Below are 22,859 nucleotides of genomic sequence, written 5' to 3' on the forward strand. Positions count from 1 at the left end.
ACTAAAAACACATATTTGTGAAATAGGCCCAGATTTTGGTGTATTTTGAGGAAAGCCAGAACGACCCCTTGAGGCAGTTTAAGTTCTCACAGTCACAGCATGTATATAAAATATATCAATACATTTAAAGAATTGTATCTTAACTAGGCCATCTCTCTAGAACCTTAACAGTGGTAAGTACACTATGGATATAAATGTTCATTCATCCTCTATTTCTGGAAGATCCTTTCCTGCCTCTTTTTTCCTCTGAAGCTACAAAGCAGTAGTAAAGGAACTTTTTATTCCAAATCTCTTGCATCACAAATTACACAAGAGCAGCCCTGTCAAAAGCTGCATTTTCCTCTTCCTTTTATTTCAGAAGGACAGCACGAAGCTCAGGCCTGAGTAAATGATATTAAAAACCACAAAAACAGAATCTAAAGAGGAGGACACAGCAGGAACAACCAGTAAGTAGCAACACAGATTTTAAGACATATTTTATTTCATGTGCAAAATTGCCAAGGAAAACACGTGTACAACTTCAGCTAAGCTATAGCCACTAACATGAAAGGAACTATTCTATGTACTTGTAAGCTTTATTTCTAGAATCACCCTATGGCTCAGAGTAAAAACAGTAATTTGGTAATGACCCAGAACATTTTAAATCCCTCCTTTTCAGTCATATGTAAAATTCTACCATCAGCATGTAGTTTTACATAACAGGTCTTGGAGATTTTCCTTCTGATTGCATAGTATAGAATTTTAATTGTTCATTTTCTTATTCTCTGAATTAATCCCTAGACTCGGCTTTAAATTTTCTCTCAATTTTGCAGCTTCAGAAAATTAATTTTCCCACTTACAGCTGAAACACTCATAAATTTTGAGCAAGTTTCACAGACACAGCCATTACAATTCAGTTGAATCAAGCTGTGAACACCAAAGATAACATGGATATTTGTAATCATGCAGAGCTAGTCCTTTCCATAATTCAAAGATGTAAGAAAAGTTCATTTCCTTGGAAAGTGAGATCTGTTGCCTGGGAAGTGAGACGGTTTTATTGATACAAATTCTGTAAATCTCTGTAAAAAAAATGTCGAGGCTGTTATTGGAAAGGCTCCCTAGAACATACTGAGAGATTATCAAGAGGTGTTTTTTTAACTTGTGCATTCACAAATATTAAGATGCTACCATAAGAACAGGTAATATTTAGTCCTGAACAATTCCCAAAGCTCCATGAAGTAATGAATAAAAAGTGTCCACTGCAGTCCAGGGTTTGTGGCTCAGCAGGGCACTGAGGACAGGCAGCCCCTCCACCCTGCCCTACAGGTGGGACACTGAGGCACAGCCACATTTCAGACCAACCCAAAATCCTGAAGAAGAGAAAACTGACCTTTCATCTCCCAAATTCCAGCCACCCATAACCAGACAGCATCCTTCATCTCTTGGCACAGTTTTAAGACACTTGTGATGGCTAATTCACTGGGGGGTTACTGGCCCAGTCCTGATCTCCTTGAAGGCAGCAGGCTTTTAATTTGCCAGTAATTTCAGTGGAAAATGTTACCTAAATTTCATTTTCCAATGGAAAACATTACCTACATTTAATTTTTCAATGGAAAATGTTACCTCCATTTCATTTTTCAATGGAAAATGTTACCCACATTTTCATAGTTTTGCCTTAGCACTAACAGGAGAACACACAAAGCACAAGGAGGCAATGCCATGGCTATTTAAAAATGCTGTTTTGTGTTGGTTCTGTCACACCAGCAGCCTGTCAGAGAGGTAAAGATTGCACTTCTTGGCCTACACGATGTAAAACTCAGGTTCAGAATGCAAAATGATGGCAGGAAAGACATTAAATGAAAATAAAAAGTCAAAAAGCATAGGAATATCTGTGCTGGACAAACATGCTTTCTGATGAAACCCAAAGAAGTGCCCAGAACTGATCCTTTTGTTGGGCCCCAGCTGTTTCTGTTGGGTTGCTAAATCCTGCATCAAAATTTAAGCATTGGCAAGATGGGTTCCATCATATTTTCCAAAATTCTTGGCTTTGCTCTCCCGTCTTTTTTCTATCAAGTATGACCTTGAATACAGCTTGCAGAAGTCAACACCAAGATGAAATGAAAAAGCCTTCCTAGTCTCTTTGTCATAGAGAGAAATAGTAAAATTTGTTTGGTGTAGGAGACAGTGTTTGGGTTTTTTTCCTCATCACAGCAAGGAGAGAATTAGGTAAAGACAGGGATAAAAAATAAACTTCAAGTTTACTCACATCCAGATCTCCTTGCCAGATCCACAAGACCTTAACTTTAAAAGATTTTTAAAAGATGCCTCTGTTTTTTATGGTGTTTAGACTGGTTTACACAGCACAGAAATGTTCTGGGCTCCAGTGAGGAGGGAATACTTTGGAAGAGAAATTCACCTGCTCTCTAAATATTGTGGAATAAATGAAGTGGAATCACCTTTCCTTGTGATTTACAGTCCTTTGCAGCCATTGCTGCCCAGTAAGGTAAATGTGCCTTTATAAAGTTGCAAAGTTATTTACAGAATGAAATATAGTAAAAACTTACTCCTTGGGTATGAATCCAGTGTGAAAAATTCATTAAGTCAGACTTCTTAAGACAAGAATTATTTTTTAAAAATGGAAAAAAAATAAAAAAATAAAAAAATCAAATTCCTGAAACACCTCTTCATAATATTTGTAATTATTTTCAAGACATCTTCTATACACTTGACCACCTAACTATTTAAAGCCCATTTCTCATCCTTCATGAGCTTCATAACAGAACAACTCTGAGATTTCTCTTCATTACTGTCTCTGTACCCCTTAAGGAACCTGAAATGAATGGGGACAAATTGATGGACAAATAGAAGAAATTCTGAAAAAATATTTTTTGACACACACACACATATAAATACACATGAATATGATACAATATTCATAAAAATACGGTCTTAAGATGAGTTTAAAAGCATAAAATATTATATGATTTGGGGACATTTCAACTGTTTTTAAAATCAGGACCTAAACCACCTTGTGCAACGCAGTTATTCTCAGTAGAGATTCTGCAGAATTGACCAGCTTTGCCTTTATGACTTGGGCATCTTGAGAGATTTTTAATGAGTGATTCAGTATGCAATTTCTTTACTGACCTATATATTACTCTCACTTCCACAAGCTCAGTTTCTGCATTATTTATTTCTGAGAGAAAGGCAAAAGTTCAAAACAAAAAAAACATTCTCAAAGAGTACTCTTATCCTTAAAAGTGGAAAAAAAACGCAAAAAAAATTTGAATTGTTTTTGATGAACAAAGAATAAATCTGTTACTCATTCCTGGAGTTAAAAATTAACCCATGAAGGGAAAGCTGCCAAACACAAGCATTTTCTAGTAGGTATGAGTGAGATGCAAGATCCCTCTGCCACTTCATGTCAGTGAGGGCTGGGAAGCCCCTGGAGTTTGTTAATGTAGAAGAAATGCAAGACCAGGACAATAATTGGTTTTACACAGTGTTTGGAGCTGCTGGGATGTGCACAGGATGAACAGGGGCAGAAAAATGGAGTGACTTCTGCCAGCTCAGAAAACTTGCTGCTTTCAAGCTCCCTCAGACTTCTAGAAGCTGGCAGTCAGCTCTTACATTGGCAGTGCAGGGCTAAAAAAAAAAAACATAAATTAAAAATGAGATTAATTCTTTAACAGTCAGACATCTCGAAATGTAACAAGAACTGTGGTCAGCTGGGTGTATATCAGCCCTTAAACAAAATAATTCTGCCACTCAGCACAGTGTTGCATTTTCTACCTGCCTCTCACTTTGATCTTATGCTTCTTATGTGTCTCATCTTTCAAAGTGAGTCTGAAAAAGAAATGATCATTGCTTAAGATAATATCCTCATTTCTATATATAGGGTTTGCATGCACTTCTATCAAGTTCTACCCATTATATTATGACATATAAATATTACTCATATTTCTAGACTGAGTGCTGGAGGTTCAATACAGATAATATGCCAAGAAATGACTGCCAACAAGTCAGGAAATGACTGCCAACAAGTTCCCTTTCCATCCTTTTAAAGTCACTGTCCTACTGATGCTAATAAATGTCACAAGTAGTTTTCCAGCTGAAAGTGGTCAGTGCACACATTCCAAGAAGGAATTTTATGTTGTTTCATTTGTTCCTACTAATGATTTACAAATATGAAGACAGATAGAGGTCAGAACATCAGCATTTTGTGTACAGAGTAAACAGCACTTTCACCTAAACATTTAACATACCTTTAAAGAAAATTGGGGCATTGAGTAGAAAAAGCTAAATTACTAATTATTTCTCAGTAAAAATGGCATGGGTATATCTGGACGAGGTTATAACTTATATAACACAAGTATTTCCTTCTTTGAAATCAGTATTGAAAAACTATATTGTAATTGTAGCCATACAAAATGTTTATTATATTACAAATTATTTGTACACTATATTTTCACTTTATCATTGCTTTGTGCTCAGACAGTATAAATATTACAGCATGATTTTTCTTTCCCAGGAATGTCCTAACTGTCTTGATATAATCTTGCTTTATACTTAAAAAAAAAAAAAAATACAGAAACATATTACAAACAGGATAAAAAGTCATCATGAATGAAGAATGTAAGATGGTTTTCTGAATAAAGTGCACCACAATGGCTTCAGAGTGATGGTTCAGGAAATATTCAATAGACTGCACATCATCCATAGTAATACCAAACAAAATTAATTTTGAAACTCTAACAGGTCTTCCTCAGAAGTATGAAGAGTACTTCGTTTAACTTTACTGAAATGTTTTTTCTTTCTAGAAGGTTATTTAAATGCTTTTTTTTGTGGGTTTTCTGTTTTCTACAGACATCCAAACCCTGGACATCTCTGTATTTTCCAAAACTTTTCGTTTCCAGTATGACAAGATACAAGATTCATCGTGTAAGATATATGAGACTTTACCCTCACACATTTTTCAATGGAACTATTCAATTGCTAAAATTTAAGAATGGGAACAGACTTAAAAACAGAGTTCAGTGTCCAAAAGATGCTGTTTGAAACTGGAATGCCCTGCTTCCTGTGACTTTTCTGGGAATACTTTGCTACATTACCCTTCCCACCTCTATGGCTTCAGCGTGCCCATCCATGGGATCCTGGCTGCTTCCATAATTTCAGCCTCAGGATAACTCTGCAAAACTGGAGTCTAAGCTAGAGAAATTCATTGCACAGCACATTTCACCCCTACTGCTTAGAAGGGCCCATTTACCTGCAAAATTTCACTGGGCTACAGAGAAGAATCATTCAAAAACAGAGATGATGAAGCTGATGCAGAACGTGGCTGACATGACCTGGTGTAGGTTTCGCTTCCCAGGTTAGGTCAAGCCAGCTCAGGCTAAATAAAACTCAGCTGCTCTTCCATTATGTCTGCACTTGTGTTACAGTGATCCAAATGACTGCAAAACAATCAGAATTCTGCTCAAGGGGGTCTAGTGAAATTTGCTTTTATAGACAAAGCCCAGCAGAGAAACTCAGCCTTGCCCTCAGTGAAGGAAATTCCCACTGAAGCCCACCAGAAGCGAGCTTTCCTTTCTGAGTTTGGCCCAGTATTTTTCAGTTGTTATTCTAAATTGTGGTGCTCTTAGCCAGCTAATAATTCGACCCAATTTGGCTGTGTTATATTACACTGATAATATCAGTATTATCTGGCTGACAGGAAACTGAGACAGCAGCCAGCCTTTACTAGACTTGTATTTATATTAAAAATTGAGTTTCTTTGGTTGTTTAGTATCCAAGTCACCCAATTGTATATTTGTGTACTCCAGACATAGCAGGTTTATACTGATCAGTAAAATCACCAGGGGTTTTTTTCTTCCTTTCTTTTTTTTTACTTTTTCCATTTAGTTTATGGAAATTTTCTGACTATAGCAGACTAATCACTTATATAAATATACAGCACATATATACATAGAAATTACAAAAATACATTTTATTTATATCTGATTTTAAATAATAAAAATGAAATTTCACATTTATTGAAAGGTTAACTAGCATTCCAAACGCTTCTGTAATATTCAAGGTATTGGAGCAGAAGATGTCTGTATATTCTAGGATAATTACTCATCACAGTCTCAGTCAGGGTTTGTAATGTAATTATTAGGGGGGAAAATAGCTCTGCTTTAAAAGTTTGTGCTTCATCAATTTCTTCTTCTATCCCCTAGTCTAGTCTTCTCTCTCCTCCTCTCAATTTACTGATGGCCAAAAAGCTAAACCAAGTTCCCTTTCTCACATCAGTTAAGACCAAAGAAACTCAGGGAAATGAAATGATCAGACAAAATAGTAATCGAGGATAACTAAATAACCCACTGAAATGAAGGACATTACCTTTAACTCCAGTTGACGTCAAACACTCCCAACACAACAAATTTTGCAACAACTTCAGTTCCTGAAGCTAATGGCTGAAGGAACTGAAAACAATTGTTCATGATCTCCAACTAGTTTGTACAACTGCAAAATATTAACTACTGTCCCATCCAAGTGGTTTGGTTTTCTTTTGGGGTTGGATCCCTACCACAACGCAGTGTTAACAATCAGTGACCTTTATCTTGCACAATATAAAGTCAACATCATTTCTGGCAATGCTCTCTTTTTTCACAGAACATTAGTATTTTTGTTAACTGTTAACTTATTTACATGTTAATATAGTAATCAGGTCCTCTACATTCAGAACTTCCCGGGTGCGCATTCACCGTGCCAGCGTAATCAAAATCAGCTGCAGCTTCAGGGAGCACTTTCTGGCATCACTTTAGTAGATAGCATTGTTAAAGAAAGAGAAAAAAAAAGCACTGTGTTGAGCAGAGGTTTCCTTGTCCAAGCAGGTGTATTCATTTTTCCAGGCTGGAAGGATTTAAAGGTCTCAGGTTTACCAGCTTCACATGCATTCAGAGTGAAAAGCCCGATTATAGAGCGAACACAAATAACCTTTCTTCGTTTCTCTTGGAAGCTTTTAGCACCAATATCCTTTGCTGGCTCTTCATGCATTGTGTTCTCTCACGCTGAAAAAAAAATCTCCTCTGTAACTCAGCAGCGGCACTGAGGGACAAGGTATCCACCAATTATTGAAATGTCATTCACCCTCTTCACAGTCCTCTCTTCTCTCACTTCTTTGTACTGTGAATAGGATGAAGAGACTCAGAGCTATTTACAGGACTTTTATTTGTATTACTTAATCATGTTGATTTCTTTTGGTTTGAATACAGTCTCTGGGATGAAAAGGCTGAAATGACTCTGCATTGCTGAAATCAGCACCCCTTACACAATGTCCCACAGCAAACAATTAACGTGGCCACTGCCACGCCAACCGTGGCCTTCAGCAAACCCTGTTCTGCAGGTTTTTTCTTCTTGAATCAAAGTTTTGGCATGCAGAAGTTATTTTCAGCAGCTTTGCCTCTGGGCCTGCAAATGAAACTTCTTGTGGCGCAGACACGTTCAGCAGCATCTTAGTGATGATGGGTCATAATACCAGAGCGAAGTGACAAACAATTGCATATGGCTGATCTCAGCAGTATGAAACAGTTTCCTGGCAGCTTTTCCTTAGCTGGAAAGCAGAATTTCACATCTTCAGAGTCCTGTTGCTCTGCTTGAAGTCATTTCGTAGCGTTGGCTTTTCGGACAGATTAAAATGCCATCGCTTTGGCACAATTCACAGAAGATTTGTAGCTGAAAATTAAAGGAGTCGCTTTCTTGGCTACCCCAGGTCGCAAGGTACAAACACTGTGCACAGGAGATACATTAGACCTGGAACTCAAACATATCTGTTTGCTTCTTGGCCAGCTTGGCCACTTCTTCTCTTATTGCCTTGACGAGGGCGGCCGTGGAGATGTTGGTGAGCGGCGCGTCGGAGGGCTCGTTGTCGGCCAGGCTCTGCTGGGAGGCGGCGGCGGAGGCCAGGGGAGCCTGCTCCAGGCTGGGGTGCAGGCTGCCCTGCTGGCTGTACTGCCGGGGCAGGCGGGATGGGGAGCTGTGCTGGTAGCGGGGCCTCGGGTACGCCTCGATGTAGCCGGGAAGCGGGACCTGCGGAGAATTGCACAGGGTTATTCGGAACCGCCGAGCCGCCTGCCACGAACCACAGAGCTCCCTGGGGAGCTGCCAGGTGGGACAGAGAGGGCCAGAAGAAGGGAATGCAAACCTCAGAATTCCCAGCTTCTGCTCACGAATGCCTAACTTGGCGTGTGCCATGTGTGCACGTGTCAATGTCCCAGCTTTGGGATCCCAGCAAAAACATCTGCTTGTCCTCATTTATCATCGCCTCCAAAAGGAAAAAGGTTTTTATGAAGGTGTGATCCCTGCTTAGCAAACACTTTGGTTTTAAACAAACAGCATGGTTTTGGTACACTAAAAAGCCTAGAGCAGAAAAGCAGAGTTTTCTGAGTTGTAGGCGCTGTCGAATCCAAGCCAGCCAAGTGTCTGGTCTCACTGCTCCGAACAGAAACTCCCCAGATCCAGATGACAGGGATAAGCTCAGGTGAGCCAGTTTGGAAACTCAAGACTCAAAGGGATGTTTGAATGTTCAGAAGTGTCAGGATTTCTGGCCATGTTTAACAGAATTACGTAATTTTTGTAACTTCACAGATTTCATCCCCATGTTACACCAGCTACAACTAAATAACATCAGCCCTTTAGTCACCGTGAGAGATTAAATTTCATTCACAAATCCATGAATGGATTAAATTTCTTTCACAAATCCATGGATTTCACAATTCCATGAACCATGATATCAGTCTTTTTTGGCACTCAGAAGATTTTAATGCATTAAATAAAAAAGAGCATTTATGATTTCCAAAAGTCTGTAAAACAGGAATCTACAGGCCTTAATATTGAGGAAGGGTTTATTCCTGAAGCCTGACCATCAGGATTTACACATCCTCTGCACAGCCTTGGCTATCCATCAAATGCTGAAGAGAATATCAAACATGTTCACCTTGGTGTGATGAGACAAAGGGAGGAAGCAGGTACGATACGAAAATGATCATTAGATGTAGTCACCTCTGTTTTATTTTACAACAGGCTCTTCAAAAGGTGATTTTACCAGAACAACATGTGAACACGCCACTAGAGGCCACCAAGTTACTGTTTTCACTAAGCAGAATCCAGCAGTTTGGAAAATAAATGCTTTGTGGATACAGTTGCTTGTCCCACAAAAGTGTTTCAATAAACACCGTTTGTGTTTATTGAAATTAGTGTTTCAATCCTTCCCATTTGTCTCAGAGAATAATGTATTACAGGAATTGAGTTTATAAACAATTCCTTGTTGTCAAATCTCCTGTTTCCTCTACTCCCTTGTTTAGTAGGATAAACAGTAAACCTTGTTTACTAGGATAGCAGAAATGTGTGCAAAATAAAGTATCTTATATATATTAAGCCTCTGTTCTCAATAATTGTAAGAAAATCTTGGAAGTGGGATCAAGCCATAATCTAGAGGCTCAGGAACCAGGACACATCCAGAAATTCAAGCCCTGAGAATTACTGAGGAAACCTGAGTATTACTTCAGATTTTTATGCTATTCAATTTTATTCAGGCTTTCTGGCTGTGCTATGTTGCTAATGCTGTTACCAACTCCTCTAGTAATGATTTTCAAATAAAGAGAATTTCTTGACAGATTTGCAAACTCATTGTAGAAACTGCAGTAGTTTCTAAATTTTTACCTCTTCTGCAAAGCCACTGGAGGGCTGAAAAGTAACAACCTGCCATGGGTGAGTGAAGTTAAAAGGGACATTTGTTTCCTTTGAATTCTATATTGCCAGGGTTATTTTTCAGACAGATTCTTACATCCCTCTTCATTCCTCTTTCTCTGAAGACAGGAAACCCACATCAGGGTTAAACTCTTCTCCTTCCAGAGGAAGGAGCTGGGAGCTGGAGACTTGGTTTGCAGTTTGTTTTAATCTCCACTTTTGACAATTGATACCTGACTTTTTCCACAGGGCTGCAGTCAAGAGTGGAGATACCAAGGGGAGAATGAATGGAAGACAATTCAAATTTCCTTATTTGTTTCGTGGCTTTTTTCCTTCTTAGAGAAAAAGTTTAAAATCATTGTTAAGATAAAATGGGGCCTCCTGAATTTAAGATGCCAGAAGGGTTAAAACCACACATAAAACAAATAAATAAACAAAAAACAAACACCAAAAAAATCAACAACAAAGGAAAATAAAGCTTTTCATGCTTTAAAAGGCAGCTCTGAGAAGAAAATTTATACCAGAACATCACAAGCCTCCAGGTGTCAGGGGCACATCAGCAGGTGTGCTCAGCTGTTTTTTCTGACAGTTCAGCCTTCAAATTCAGACTTGCATCTCAAAGTCATACTGAATTCTTTTCCACACAGGCACTGGGAGCAGCAATAAAGAGTGAACAACAAAAAGCTGCCCCCAGGAACATTTATAATGACTGTGTTGTCTCTTGCTAAGCTGCTCAAAGACAACTTAGATTTCAACTGTAATTCATTAAAATGTTCTGTTGATGATTTGTATGAGGAAATTGAATCTATCTACCAGGTTTTTTTAGCCAGAATGGTTCTGCATAAATATCAGATGTGAGCTCAAGCTGAAGAATTGATCTTTTTTTCCCTAGTGTAAAAAGAGCCCTACACATTAGAGAAATTGTCTCAAACATGATAAACTACTGCAATTCATTTCAGGATGTTTCAACTCCGATTCTTTGAAATGTAGGTTTACTTTGGGCTAAAAAATTACATCTGTTCCAGTCTGGCATCGTGCAATTAATTATTTAATTTATGAACTGTCACTCCAGTCTTCGGGAGGATTTGAAACTCTGCACAGCAGGGCTGCAGCAGTGCTGGGAGGTAAGATTTTGGGAGCCAGGCTGTCTTGAGAGAAGCCTCCAGGAGGGCAAGATGCTTCCCCAACTTTCAAACAGCTCAAGGCTGCCTTGTGAGGCAGCATCACCTTCTCCTGACAAGTGTCTATCCAAAAATTTAAGCTTTCACAGCAAACCAAAATGACATCTAACCCACCAAATTTAAATAGGTGCCAGGCCCTAACCTAGTGAGTGATTCCACCTTCTAAAGACCTTGTTACAGTTCATGTTATGAACAGCTGAAGTATCTATGCCATCTCTTGTGGCTTTCCACTACTAGACATTATTCCCATTCAAGGAAAAATTAAAAAATTATCCCTTTTGGCTTCTTTGTAGGCCAGTGAAGAATTGCTGAAAACCCTTCCTGTGCAAAACACAGAAAACAGGGGTGGTTAGAGAAGCAAGGATGCTTACAGAGTCTGCCCACTGCCCTGGCAACTCATTCTCTCCAGCATAGGGCATCCAGGCTTGGTTCCTGTAGGCAGTGGGAGGAGTTGGGATGAAATAGCCAGTGAAGCCAGGTCTGTTGGCTGGAATGGCAAACACTGCTGGTACTGTATTTCCTGTCAAATAAAAAAAGAATAGGCTTCATTAATAGCTGAGATTTTCAGTTGTAAATCTGAATATAGTGCTTATGTTTGTTTGGTTTTTTGTTTGGGGCTTTGGGTTTGTTTTGGGTTTTTTTGTCCCACCACCTGACTAGAGCATCTTCATAATGCTGGGAAATACTGGAGAAGGCAAGATTTGCAGTTGTCCTCATAACCATGTACAGCCTTCAGGCAAAGAGTCCCTAGGACTTGATCCTTGTAACAATGATCTTCAAAACTTTGAATCATTAGAAAAAAAGGCATTTTTCCCCTTAAGTTTCTTCCTTGTACTCAATTTTCAGCTGCTGTTACCATGGGTTTCAGTGTAATGCGCCTTTGTTTTCACAGTTTACCCAGTATTTCTTAATATCTCTAAGCAAAAACCCTACAAAAACGAGTGACTGATATGTTTAAAAGGCTGCACTCTCAACAAATCCATCATTAAACTTCAATGCTTCTGCAAAACATTACCAAGGTTCTACCTGCTCAGTTCTTCTCCCAAGAACAATCTATGACTGCCATAAATTATGTAGCTACAACTTAAACAAATATTTGCTGATTCCAAATCTGGTTTATCACCTCTTGATTAAGATGCATGCATAGGAATACCCAGGAAACCTCCTGGATGAAAATCCCACTGTCACACTCCAATTTGTGTGGAAGGAGCCGTGTTTCCCTCGAGATTTGCTGTCAGAACTCCATGTATTTGCCTTTTAGTTAAAAATGGAATACAAACAACTTTTTTGCCCAGTTGAGTCTTCCTTCCTCCAGTGTCTATTTGCATGCAAAGACAGATTCTAGAAGTGAATCACCAACATCACACCAGGGGCATGAAATCCTCATCCCTAAATCCTGAATGGGACAGCTGCATATCATCTTTATCAGTTATTAGGTTTTTAGTTTGTTCAGTTATACTACATGAACTTGTATTTTACTGCTCAGATTCACAGAATATAGCAAAAATAGCATCACTTAAATGAAAGCAGAAGGGCAGTTAACCCTTTAAAAACACAACAAAACACAACTCCAACATTTTCACTGAGGAATGGAAGCAGAGTAACATCACACAGCTGGGCAGATTCTCTGTACTAAAATCAATGCAGAGAAAATAAAATTTCTCCCCCTTCCAACTGCACACCATTTGAATATTCCTACTAATTGCTCTCAGTAGCTATGATACCACTATGCTGACAAAATCACAGAGATTCAGACGGAGTATAATTGAATTAGCATCAATTACTGCTTCAAATATCCATCCCCCAGAATCTCATTTACAGCCCTGGCACATTTTTTGCTCCTGAACAATGTGCAAGAGGGTTATGCTGCCTGCTCTGACAGGTGCTGGGACATTGCATGGGCACGTGCACAGAGATAGACTCCACCAGTGACATCCACCCCCAAAGCAACCTCCATAAACCCAGATATTTACAGGTTCTCAATGACCTCCCACGCAGCCCCAGGCCACAACTGCTATGGATGCAATCAGGGCATGAAAAGAGGACTAAAATATGTTTTTTGTAGCAAATTTTTCTCCAGAGCAGAAACACACCACCTCTATCCCAATTCCTCCAGCCCCATGGTTTGGAAGAGGGTGGGCTAAGAGAGAGGTGTGGTCAGGCATTTGTCCTTCCAGGTCATAAACAGCACAAGGGTTGCTATTTTAAAGGAGTTAGCAAGACTGAAAATTAACATTCTTCAAACATGTACAGAGAAGAAAGTGCTGCTCCTGTAAATGGCTTCTACCCCAAAACACTCTTTGAATTTAACCACAGCAAAAGGAGCTACTACTCAAAAATGAATATTCAATTGGCTGAGGTAATACCTTATCCTAAATTATTGTTGCTACATCCTTATCTTAGAGCTGATGCTGGGCTGCATGAGAGTGACATTGGGCATTAACATTCCAAATCAGCACCTGCAGCAATGTTTCTTCATGTATTGAGGCTATAAAAAGTTATTTTCACATCAGAACGTTTGAAACCTTCTATTACAATTGTACATTTTTCACAATTTTCCTTGTCTTTACTTGCCTGTATTACAGCCTTTTGTAGCACCTTTCATATAAAAAAGTTTCCTTCAACTGCTCCCAGAATTATTCTGGCAAACTCCACAATGTTCAGGAAGGTCATTTTGTCTCTTCTGAACTGCAGCCACTCTTCAGAGCAGCACACAGCAATAAAATCTCCCCAGCACTGGGTCCAATAAAAAAGTGCATCCCACAGACCACATTATTGCACTTAAAGGAGAGGTCTAGGCAGTGTGGCATATTTTATAGCTTGAAATGCTTTGAAATGGAGGGGTGAGCATCTGCTCCTTTCAGGTCCTGCACCATTTGCAGAAGGTCTGACAATAAGTGAGAGTAGAATGGATCCTTCAAACCCACTGTATTTAATTCATTGACAACACTTTTGCTTAGCCACATTATGATTCTCAGTAGATGATGTCAAAAACAACACAAATAACTCTCTATTTCTTCTGAGGAAGCTAAGAAAGAATTTTTTTCTGGCTGATTAACAGAGCAATGTCTAACAAACCTACTCATTTCAAAGCTTTGAACTAATGGAAAATTCTTTTGAATATTGTAAGCTTTTTTCCAGAACTCTTCAAGAACATTTTGCCAATAAGAACTCATTTGAAATATTTTTTTCCAGCTAAATATTACCCAGGCACCATCAAAACAATACATCAGCTTCATCTCATGATTAAATCAATTAATTTATAAATACAACTTACATCAAAAGGACCAGGAACTGACTAGGCCTTTAAAACTGGGACTTTTAGACCCAAAACAAGTTCTGAGCTGGAACAATATTCTCCAGGAGGGGTGAAGAGCTAACAGATCACCTTTGACTGTGCAATAGCACCACTGCCTTGTGTTTGAAGGGGCCATGTACCTTCAATTTTCCCTCCTCAGAAGCCCACTGTTGTGATAAGAGTAGGGGTGACATTTCCCAAGAGAAAATAGAGAGCCTTAAAAAAGATTTCAAGCACTTGGACCAATACTCTTGATTGACAAAATATTGGAAGGATCCAACCCATTTCTCCCCCATTATCTTTTTATTTTTTAATTTATTTTTATCTTAATTTATCTTTAATTTAATTTTTTATCTTTTAATTTAACTTATCTTTTTTTATATTTTTTATTTGCTTGGTTGGTGCAAAGTGCAACACAAACAAGTCACACAGCAGTCCCAATACTGCAACTCATTTTGCCACCCTAAAAATTCTACTAAAAATTCTCCCTAAAATTCTACTGCGTTTTGTGGTACAGATGAACAGTTTCACTGGGTTTTATCAGTGCAGAGTCCTGATTAGTGTGCCAGAAGAATGCCACACTTTAATACAGAACATTTGGGATGTTACTGCTGGATCCTACCTTCAGAAAAAGCCATTTCCTGGTGCTTCTGCAGGATGAGTGGATACTCCATCCCCTGGAGTAAGGTTAATCCCCTGTGTAAGGTTTTTCCTTAGCACCAGGAAAAACCCCACCTAATACAGTCTTTCTCCAAAAAAAAAATCATTGTAGGAATCCAGAAATGGAGAAACATTTCTCTTTTTGTCCTCTTCTCCAAAAAGATATTAATCTTGTCTGTCACTGACAGAAAGGCTTCCAAATACCCCTGGGTAAACCAGGATTTATAAAAAATTAAGTAGAAGGTAGTAGAATGTTTAGTATGTCACTGAAGTAAAAAATATAGATTTTAGAGTGTTTAATACACGGAGTAAAGATGGAGGAAGAAAGGTGTGGTTCTTAGCTCTCCTTCTCCCTTCTTCTCCGTGATTCTGCAGTTTTTAGGAGCACAAAGAGTGCTTGGTTGAAAGTTAGTTGCAGTTTTAGTTACATAACTTATTTGTTAATATATAAAAATATGACATGTGTCTATTGTTAATGGGGTAAAAATGGATATAAAGATTAAACAGCCTCATGGTTCAGGGCATTTTGTGCCTTCAGAGCCAAAGTGAGCCAGGTTATGGTGAATTAAACTTGTGCAGAAAGTCTGGGAAGGCCTGCCAACATCCTAATAAACACAAGAAACAAGATCCTAACAAGCTTTGGAGTTTTCTTCTGACCCAGAGAACTGAGATAAATGGAACTCCCTGTGAGGGATATCCTGAAGGAGCTCGGCCCAGAGGAGACCGAGAAATCCAGTTTTGAGAAGTACAGCGTCAAAACAGAGGAAAATTACAAATCATCCTCATTTTCTATATCCCACCCATTCATTTACAGCCAAACCAGCTCATGAGGCTGTCAAAGCTCTGAGTTGAGTGTGAATTATTGAGTCACCTGAGTGAAAAGCCGATTGATCGAGCGGCCCAACAGACATGGGAGCTCTCGAACCCGGCGCGAAAGGCGTCTGATCGTGATGCTGGGCCTGGTCTGCTCCACTGGACTCAGGTATTCTCACTTTGCTGCCAATATCTGATGTGGACCTGTGCGTTAAGAAACCAAAAAAACAGAAATTTTTGTCATGCTGACCTACAGATGAGATTTGTAGCCACACAGAGGCCTGTCAGCTCCAGCAGGACAAGCCAGTGAGGAGCAAGCTGTCCAACTCTGCTGTGGCATGACAGAAGTCTGGAGAACAACTGGACAACAGGAGAAGTTTGGAGAAGCCTGGAGAAGCTTACAAACAACCCTTTTAGCCTGGTTGCTATTTTACCAAAGCATGTAGGGGCTTTGCTTGCTGCTTCAAACAAACGCCTGTGAAACACAACATTAAAACCAGAGCTTTACCAAAATTCACCAGAATTTTACCATAATTCACCAACACAGTCACAATCACAACAGTGCACATGATGTGGTATCACACAGTGGGAGACCACCATGGTAAATAACATTAACTGCACTTGGGAAGTGCTAACTTTGGAAATGTCTTTGGAAATGTCCTGGAATTTCTTTGGAAATGTTGCAAGTGCTTACAACGCAGGAAAGCAGGAGAATGATGATGTGAATTATCTGCCTCAATCCAGCACACCATTATGCCAGCTGAGGCAAAGGATTATTTAAAAAGAATTAAGAGCCTGCATTTCCTATTTTTATTGGCACAGACTATTCACAGAAAATCCATTGTTACTTTGTTTTGTGTTAAAATGAAATTAAACCGACATATTTCTAATTTCATGAATGTATCTTTCTAAGTGCCTTGTAAGTGCCCCTTCAGGGTTTGCCCTGGTTCTTATTAGGATAGTGGGTTTTAGAGACTGTGCCTAAAATAAAATAACAGATAAATACCTCCTGAGAGAGGCAACAGCCACAGGACCCGTTCTGGGAGGGACAGGAGGGGGAGGAGAACCCATTACCATCTCAGGAAGCTGAGAAAATCTATAAGCCTGTAACAGAGAAGAATAAATATTTTCTGTAACACCAGTAAAACACCATCAAATTGAAAAACAAAACGAAATCAGAAATTAAGTACTTGCACTGTGTGCCAGTCAACAGGAAGCTAACTTTTTGTGGCATCAACAATAATTGTATTTATTTGAGAATTTACAGTGCTTTGAATGTGGAAGAAAACCTGGAAATTAACTCAGAGACAAAATGAAGTCTAATTAAAATAAAACATATTCAACACTGTCTCTGTGACATTTGTAACCTGCTGGCAAAGCAGATCTGTTGTGATTATGTGAGACTCAACAGCTGCTTTGGATCATGGGAAAAAGACCTGAATATTTTCACTTTCTGCAGGAGAAAAAGTATTTCAAAGATTCAGAAAGCATCCTCAGAGCAGTGTGTACTGCGGTGAAGCTGCCTGTGAGCAATCTCTGTTTCAACCTCTTCCCTTCAGCCTCCAAGAGATGAAAAGAAAATTCTTCACAAAACCCCCAGGTTCTGTAACTTTCCAACACAGCAAGAAAGGCCTCAAACAGTTCTGAAAAAGCAGACTGATCCAGAGGAACACCACGCCCAACCCACAAAGTCACAAAATTAAGCAGCTTGCCCGCAGTAATTCTGAATTTCATCACCAATACATGTGAAGGAGGAGGAATTATGTGCATGAAACCCACAGCACCCAAGAAATGACATGAAGGACAGAATTTTCCTCCTAAATCCTTTTTTATAGAATAGAGGCCATCATTTTTCCAAATCCACTTAGAGACAGAGGAATGGAATCTCACTAGATGCTTCACCAAACTTTTCTTCAGCACATCATGGGTGGGGGTTTTGTTTTCCTATTGGTTTTTGGTTTATTGTTTGCTTGTGATTGTTTTTTTTCCAGTTGTGGTTTTTATGATGATGCTTCGGAGCAATGCACAGGAATAAAGATAAAATCAGAGCAATAACAAATAAGTTTTGGAAAAGCTGATCACTATCAAGACAATGGCATTTTGACCAAAAAAAATTGAGTCCAATGATGGAACTTTGGCCCTCTAAACAAGAAGTATCTGGTTCAGCCAGAGAAGCTCCTCCACAAACAGCAGTGAAAGTTAAAAACACATTAAAACACATGGGATGAGTCACACTCCATCTCCTGCCCAGAGAAAGAGCCCTACAGGATTTACATGATTATTTCAGACTTACCACCTACATTCAGGTTGGAATTTGGCAATATAAATCCCACACTATATATCAGAAAACACTGTCTTTCAGTAATCATCTTTTAAAATTACACATTTAGACTGTATTCCAAATACCTTCATTCTCAAAAACCTGCAAAACTAGGTCAACAAAAAGGAAAGGTAACTTATAAAGCTGATTTTTGATGCATCTCCAAGGGAAAAGCACTATAGACCCAGCATCTTTCTCTGTCCTCTCACCTTTTAAAGCAGGTTAGAAACCCTCAAAGGCATGTCTCTGAAAATAATTTTTTCTTTCATGCCACCTACAAAGTCTCCTAGTATTCACTTTCACAATGCTATCATGATATTTAAAGATTTTCTACATTTGAGTAGGGGAAAAAAAACCCCATCTTGAAAGACACTTTTACATTTCTTAGCCAAGGGTTGGAAACACTGATTTTTTTAATGAAAGAACTGTAAGGAAAAAAACAAATGTTATTCTCATCAAAGAAAACCTCAATTATATTTCTCCTGATAGTGCTGGGTGTGAAATGGTCTGCAATGCCTCTTCTGCATGTCAAACACTGGCAGTGCCCTCACAGGCTGACTGAATTCTGGCTCCACAAGCCTTTCATCCCATATCTTGCTCTCAGCATGCATTTGTGACAAGTAGGAAATCCTTTTCATTCCCCCTGTTTTAAAGGAACAGCACATGAGATAATATTTCAGAGTGGAAAGCGACTCCAGACACTCTTTAGCAGGGTAGGCAGAGACTCAGAGAGAGATTTGGGTTTTCTCTTGTGTGCTGTGCTTTGGAATATGGACATCAAAGGAGGTATTAGGTATTTTAAGGGATCACAGTTCACAAATATGCTGCGACTTGCACTGGAAATTTCAGGGGGAAAAAGTAAAATAGAAAATCTAAGCCTTTATTTTGCTGCTTACATGGGAGATGAACAATTTTGAGTGAGTGGCAATATTTTGCTAATGGCTGGGCAGAGAGAATCCTGTTAAAGTGAAAAATCCTGTAAAAAGATCTGCTACACCAAGCTGAGGAACAGCCTGTCCAGAGGGGACAGGAGCTGCCACACAGCCCAACGTGGATGTGGGAGGGAACTCCAGTGAAACTTCTAGAGCTTCTCCAATGGGTTGGGGCATTAGTTTCCTCCTGCAGGCAGCATATAAATGGAAAAAAAACTGTTCAGAAGCTAAATGAAATCAAAGTTTTACCACAGAGGCCTGTTAAAGATATTTATGAGCCCTTAGGTTCTTGGGCAACAGGCATGATTGTAGAATTGAAGTCATTTCACCATTGTGAAACGAGTCAGAGAGGAAAACAACAAAGAAAAAACACAACCCAGCTGATTCCACAGATTTGCCTAATTTTACTCTTCAAAATGTATTTATCCTTTTAAAATGATCTCTTGGTTTTTAGCAACAAAAAAAAAAACTCAAGCAAACAAGCAAACCAAAAACCCAAAAAGAACAAAAGAGAAAAATCTTAAGGAAAACATTCTGCATGGGTTCCAAACTCTATTTTTGGAAAAATGAGAACAGGTATAATACAAAGGCTGTAACAATCACTGGCAGAAGTAATCACACCTGAGATCCAGGACAGACTGCACAGGTACCAGAGTGCAGACCCTGTGCCACCCTTTCAGTAAGAAATGCCAAATGAAGGAGTCTGCTGTGGCTAGAACACTGACAATTTAAAGAGCAAAGCAATAAATAATTTTAAAAAGTAGGAAGTGCATTTTAGCAGACATTGGGCCAAGGACAAGAAATCCTCTGCAGGATAAATCCAGCCACCAGCAGACACCTGCACCATTGTCTCCTACAACCCATGACAGCCCCAGGTACCACCTGTCAGGATGCAGAGAAGAAAAATCACAGAATGGTTCAGAAGGGACCTTAAAGATTATCTGGGCCCAAGCCCCTTGCAACAGGGGCTCCTTCCACGAGACCAGGCTGTTCAAAGCCCCTCCAGCCTGGCCTTGAACACCTCCACACACAACTTTTTGGGCAGCCTGTTCCAGTGCCTCATCACCCTCACAGTACAGAATTCCTTGCCCATACCTAATCTAGCCCTGCCCTCTGTCAGTTTAAAGTCATTCCTGCTTGTCCTATCACTACATGCCTTTGTAAAAAGCTCTTCTCCATCTCTCTTGTAGCTCCTTTTGGTACTGGAAGGTGCTCTAAGGTCCCCCTGGAGCTGTCTCTTCTCCAGGCTGAACAATCCCAGGGCTCTCAGCCCATGCTCATAGTCCAGCACACAATAACTATAGGCCAAAGCAGGAATGTTGCAGTTATTTTTAAGGCTAAATTTCCCTAGTTGCAATATTTAAATATTTTTACAGCCTTCCACTTAAGGATTGGTCTTGGGTGAAAGTATTCTACATTGCCTTCTAATTACAGAAATATCCATCCCCTTACACCTCACCATGGGAATTAAAAGGCCAATGTCCTCGTTAACTCATTGAATGATTTAACTTATTTGATTATTAAATTTCAATCCAGGAATAATACAAATTTATTGATTTGGCTTTGCATTTATAGCTGTCCTGTTTTATCCTCAGCAGCTGCTATTAAAAGTGGCTGAATTTTGATAAAATACCCCCACTTTACCTCTGTTAAATGAAGGGGAGCTCTGAGGACGGGGATACTTTAGCAGTCACTCAGGCTTTAAGTGCTGCTCATCGGTTTGTGACGCTGGGTCTCACCCAGAGCTCTGCTACTCTCACTCCTCTTTCCAGAGCACTGAGGAGGAGAGATGGAAGCTGGCCCAGCCTTGTGATGGTGAGGGTTTTCTTCTCTGGTCTCAGCTCTGAGCAAATTGCCAGAGCCACAACACGACCAACCAAGGCGCGGAGCTGGCGGTCGGGCTGGTGGCACACGTTCAACTCTCCAGCTCCATCCTCCAGCCACAGCACACCAGCCAAACATTACTCATCATGGTTTTGGAAGCTCCAGAACAACAGGGAGAGTTTGCATTTCACTGGCTTCCTCTGCCAGGAGAAGGCGTGAGCCCCATGTGGAGGAATCCTCTCTTCACAGGTCACCCAACGGGGCAGGTTGGCAAACAGCTCACAAGAGCTACAGAAAATTTCGGTCTTAATGACAGCATGTACAGAAAAACCCAACCAAACAAATAAAAAACACACAGGAGGCCTCAAAAGGGAGAAAAAAATGGAAAAGGATAAAAAAGAGATGCGTGCACGCTCTGTAGAGATACACAAATGTTTGATGGCGGGACTTGATTACAAAAAATTAAAAAGATCCATAGTTTGGAGGATGCCTGAAGAAACACAGAACTAAAGAGTGGCTCTGGACCCCTCTGCACTTGCTCCATCTAAGCAGACAAAATTCTCTTGAATTCTCAAGGATGAAATTGTCATTTTCAAAATGCTCAGTGCTTTGAATTGTAACAGCATTGTTGATGCTGACTTTTAATTGCCGCTAAGAATTGAATTTTATGAAAGGGTAAAAATCACTAATTCTTGGTTTACAGAGGTAACAAACATCCCAGTGCACAGGTACCTCTCATCCCCAAAGTTGGAGATATTTTCAATTCCAACACTCCATCCCCATGAGAACAAAGCAGAAAATGGGGTGGTTGAAGCACAGTGTATATTTATGAAACTGATATGCAGAAATCAATGAATTACCAGCCCTTATCCAAATGGCTGCCTGTGCCTTTCTTAATCTGTGACAATCAACTATCTTCAGGGAATTTAAGATAAGCAAAAGGTTCCAAACAGGCAGATGATTCAGGAGAGTAATAAGTCTTAGAAAGACAACAGTGAATCATTCACCACAAAAAGAATGGCTATTATATTTTTAAAAAAACTCTCACCCTATAATATTTTTAATTTCATTTTAGAAAGATGCTTTGAAGTGTCGAGGTAATTTGATTCCCCATTAGCTGTCTCTTAAGCTTCTAATCGAATTCTAACCATAAAATATGGTTATATGCTGGATGAATTTCATCAGACCAATTTCAAAGTTCTAGAAATAATCTTTAGCATGATTTAAATAGCACCAACCTGAACCTTTGCAGGCAGTGCCAGTGGCTTTCAGCTATGTTCAGCATAGTCCAGAAGCAGCATCCCTTAATGTAGTTTTTATTGTCATGGAAGGAAGTCGTGGTAATGGTTACTTTGAACTGAGGACATTTTTCTGCATTATCCTCTTATTCTAGCCAGAGTTAGGGACTCAATTTGAAATACATTTTTTTTATAAAAAATAATTTCTGACCAAAAAAAAGCCTTAAAATGAACAATTTGTCACAGTGGTATTGTTGGATGGGCTATTTCTGATATGAAAGCAATCACCTTTGGTTTAGACTTGTATCTGACATAAAGGAAAATATATTGTTGAGTTTCACATTACCATATGTGGGAATTCAGGGGCAGTTTCACACATGAGGGTGTGCACAGTGCCAGTGTCACTGCTGTCTAGATTTTGTGTCACCTACAAAATTCCATTAACAATTTCCACCCTTGGGTTTAAGTTCCTAATTCACGTGTTACGTCTGCGAGGTGAGGACGTGTTAGCTGCTGCTTGAGGTTAGAAAATGAAGGATAAAGTGAGTTATGAGGTCAACTAAGAGACCTGTGGAATTAAATCTTCACTGAATTTCTTCTCTAGAGACTCAAGCCAACACCTGTAAGTGCAAGAGTGCCAATAACAGCCCACATTTCAGTTTGCTCTTCAGTGATGAGCCACTCCAGTGATGCACAACTGTTGGTGTTCCCTCCCTGATGCCACCACAGTTACTCCATAAAACCACATTGCTTCCTAGAATGCATTCACTGAGTAGAAGGAGATGTGCAAGCAAGTTTGGGATCTGCTGAACAGCCTGCAGCCTATTCTTTTAACTCTTAGTACAACTTAGACAAGACAACCTTGCTGCTAAGACAGAAGTGTGT

General features: G+C 39.5%; 1 protein-coding gene across 1 annotated transcript in view; it reads right to left on the reverse strand.

Annotated features, from left to right (window-relative positions):
• Nucleotides 1-542: 542 nt before the first annotated feature.
• The window catches only part of KIAA1549L (KIAA1549 like), a 78,719-nt gene continuing 56,402 nt past the window's right edge, over nt 543-22,859 (reverse strand). Inside the window, exons 18-21 of the mRNA XM_088057414.1 lie at nt 16,667-16,764; nt 15,719-15,864; nt 11,261-11,409; nt 543-8,049 (exon numbers count right to left, since the gene is read on the reverse strand). Of these exons, the coding sequence (XP_087913540.1) occupies nt 7,768-8,049; nt 11,261-11,409; nt 15,719-15,864; nt 16,667-16,764 (675 nt within the window). The 3' untranslated portion in view covers nt 543-7,767. The remainder of the gene's footprint in view (nt 8,050-11,260; nt 11,410-15,718; nt 15,865-16,666; nt 16,765-22,859) is intronic.

Source organism: Pseudopodoces humilis, chromosome 7, assembly GCF_049639895.1.
Source record: "Pseudopodoces humilis isolate 2021_Gansu_Grassland_sample_001 chromosome 7, ASM4963989v1, whole genome shotgun sequence".
NCBI classification, from domain to species: Eukaryota; Metazoa; Chordata; class Aves; order Passeriformes; family Paridae; genus Pseudopodoces; species Pseudopodoces humilis.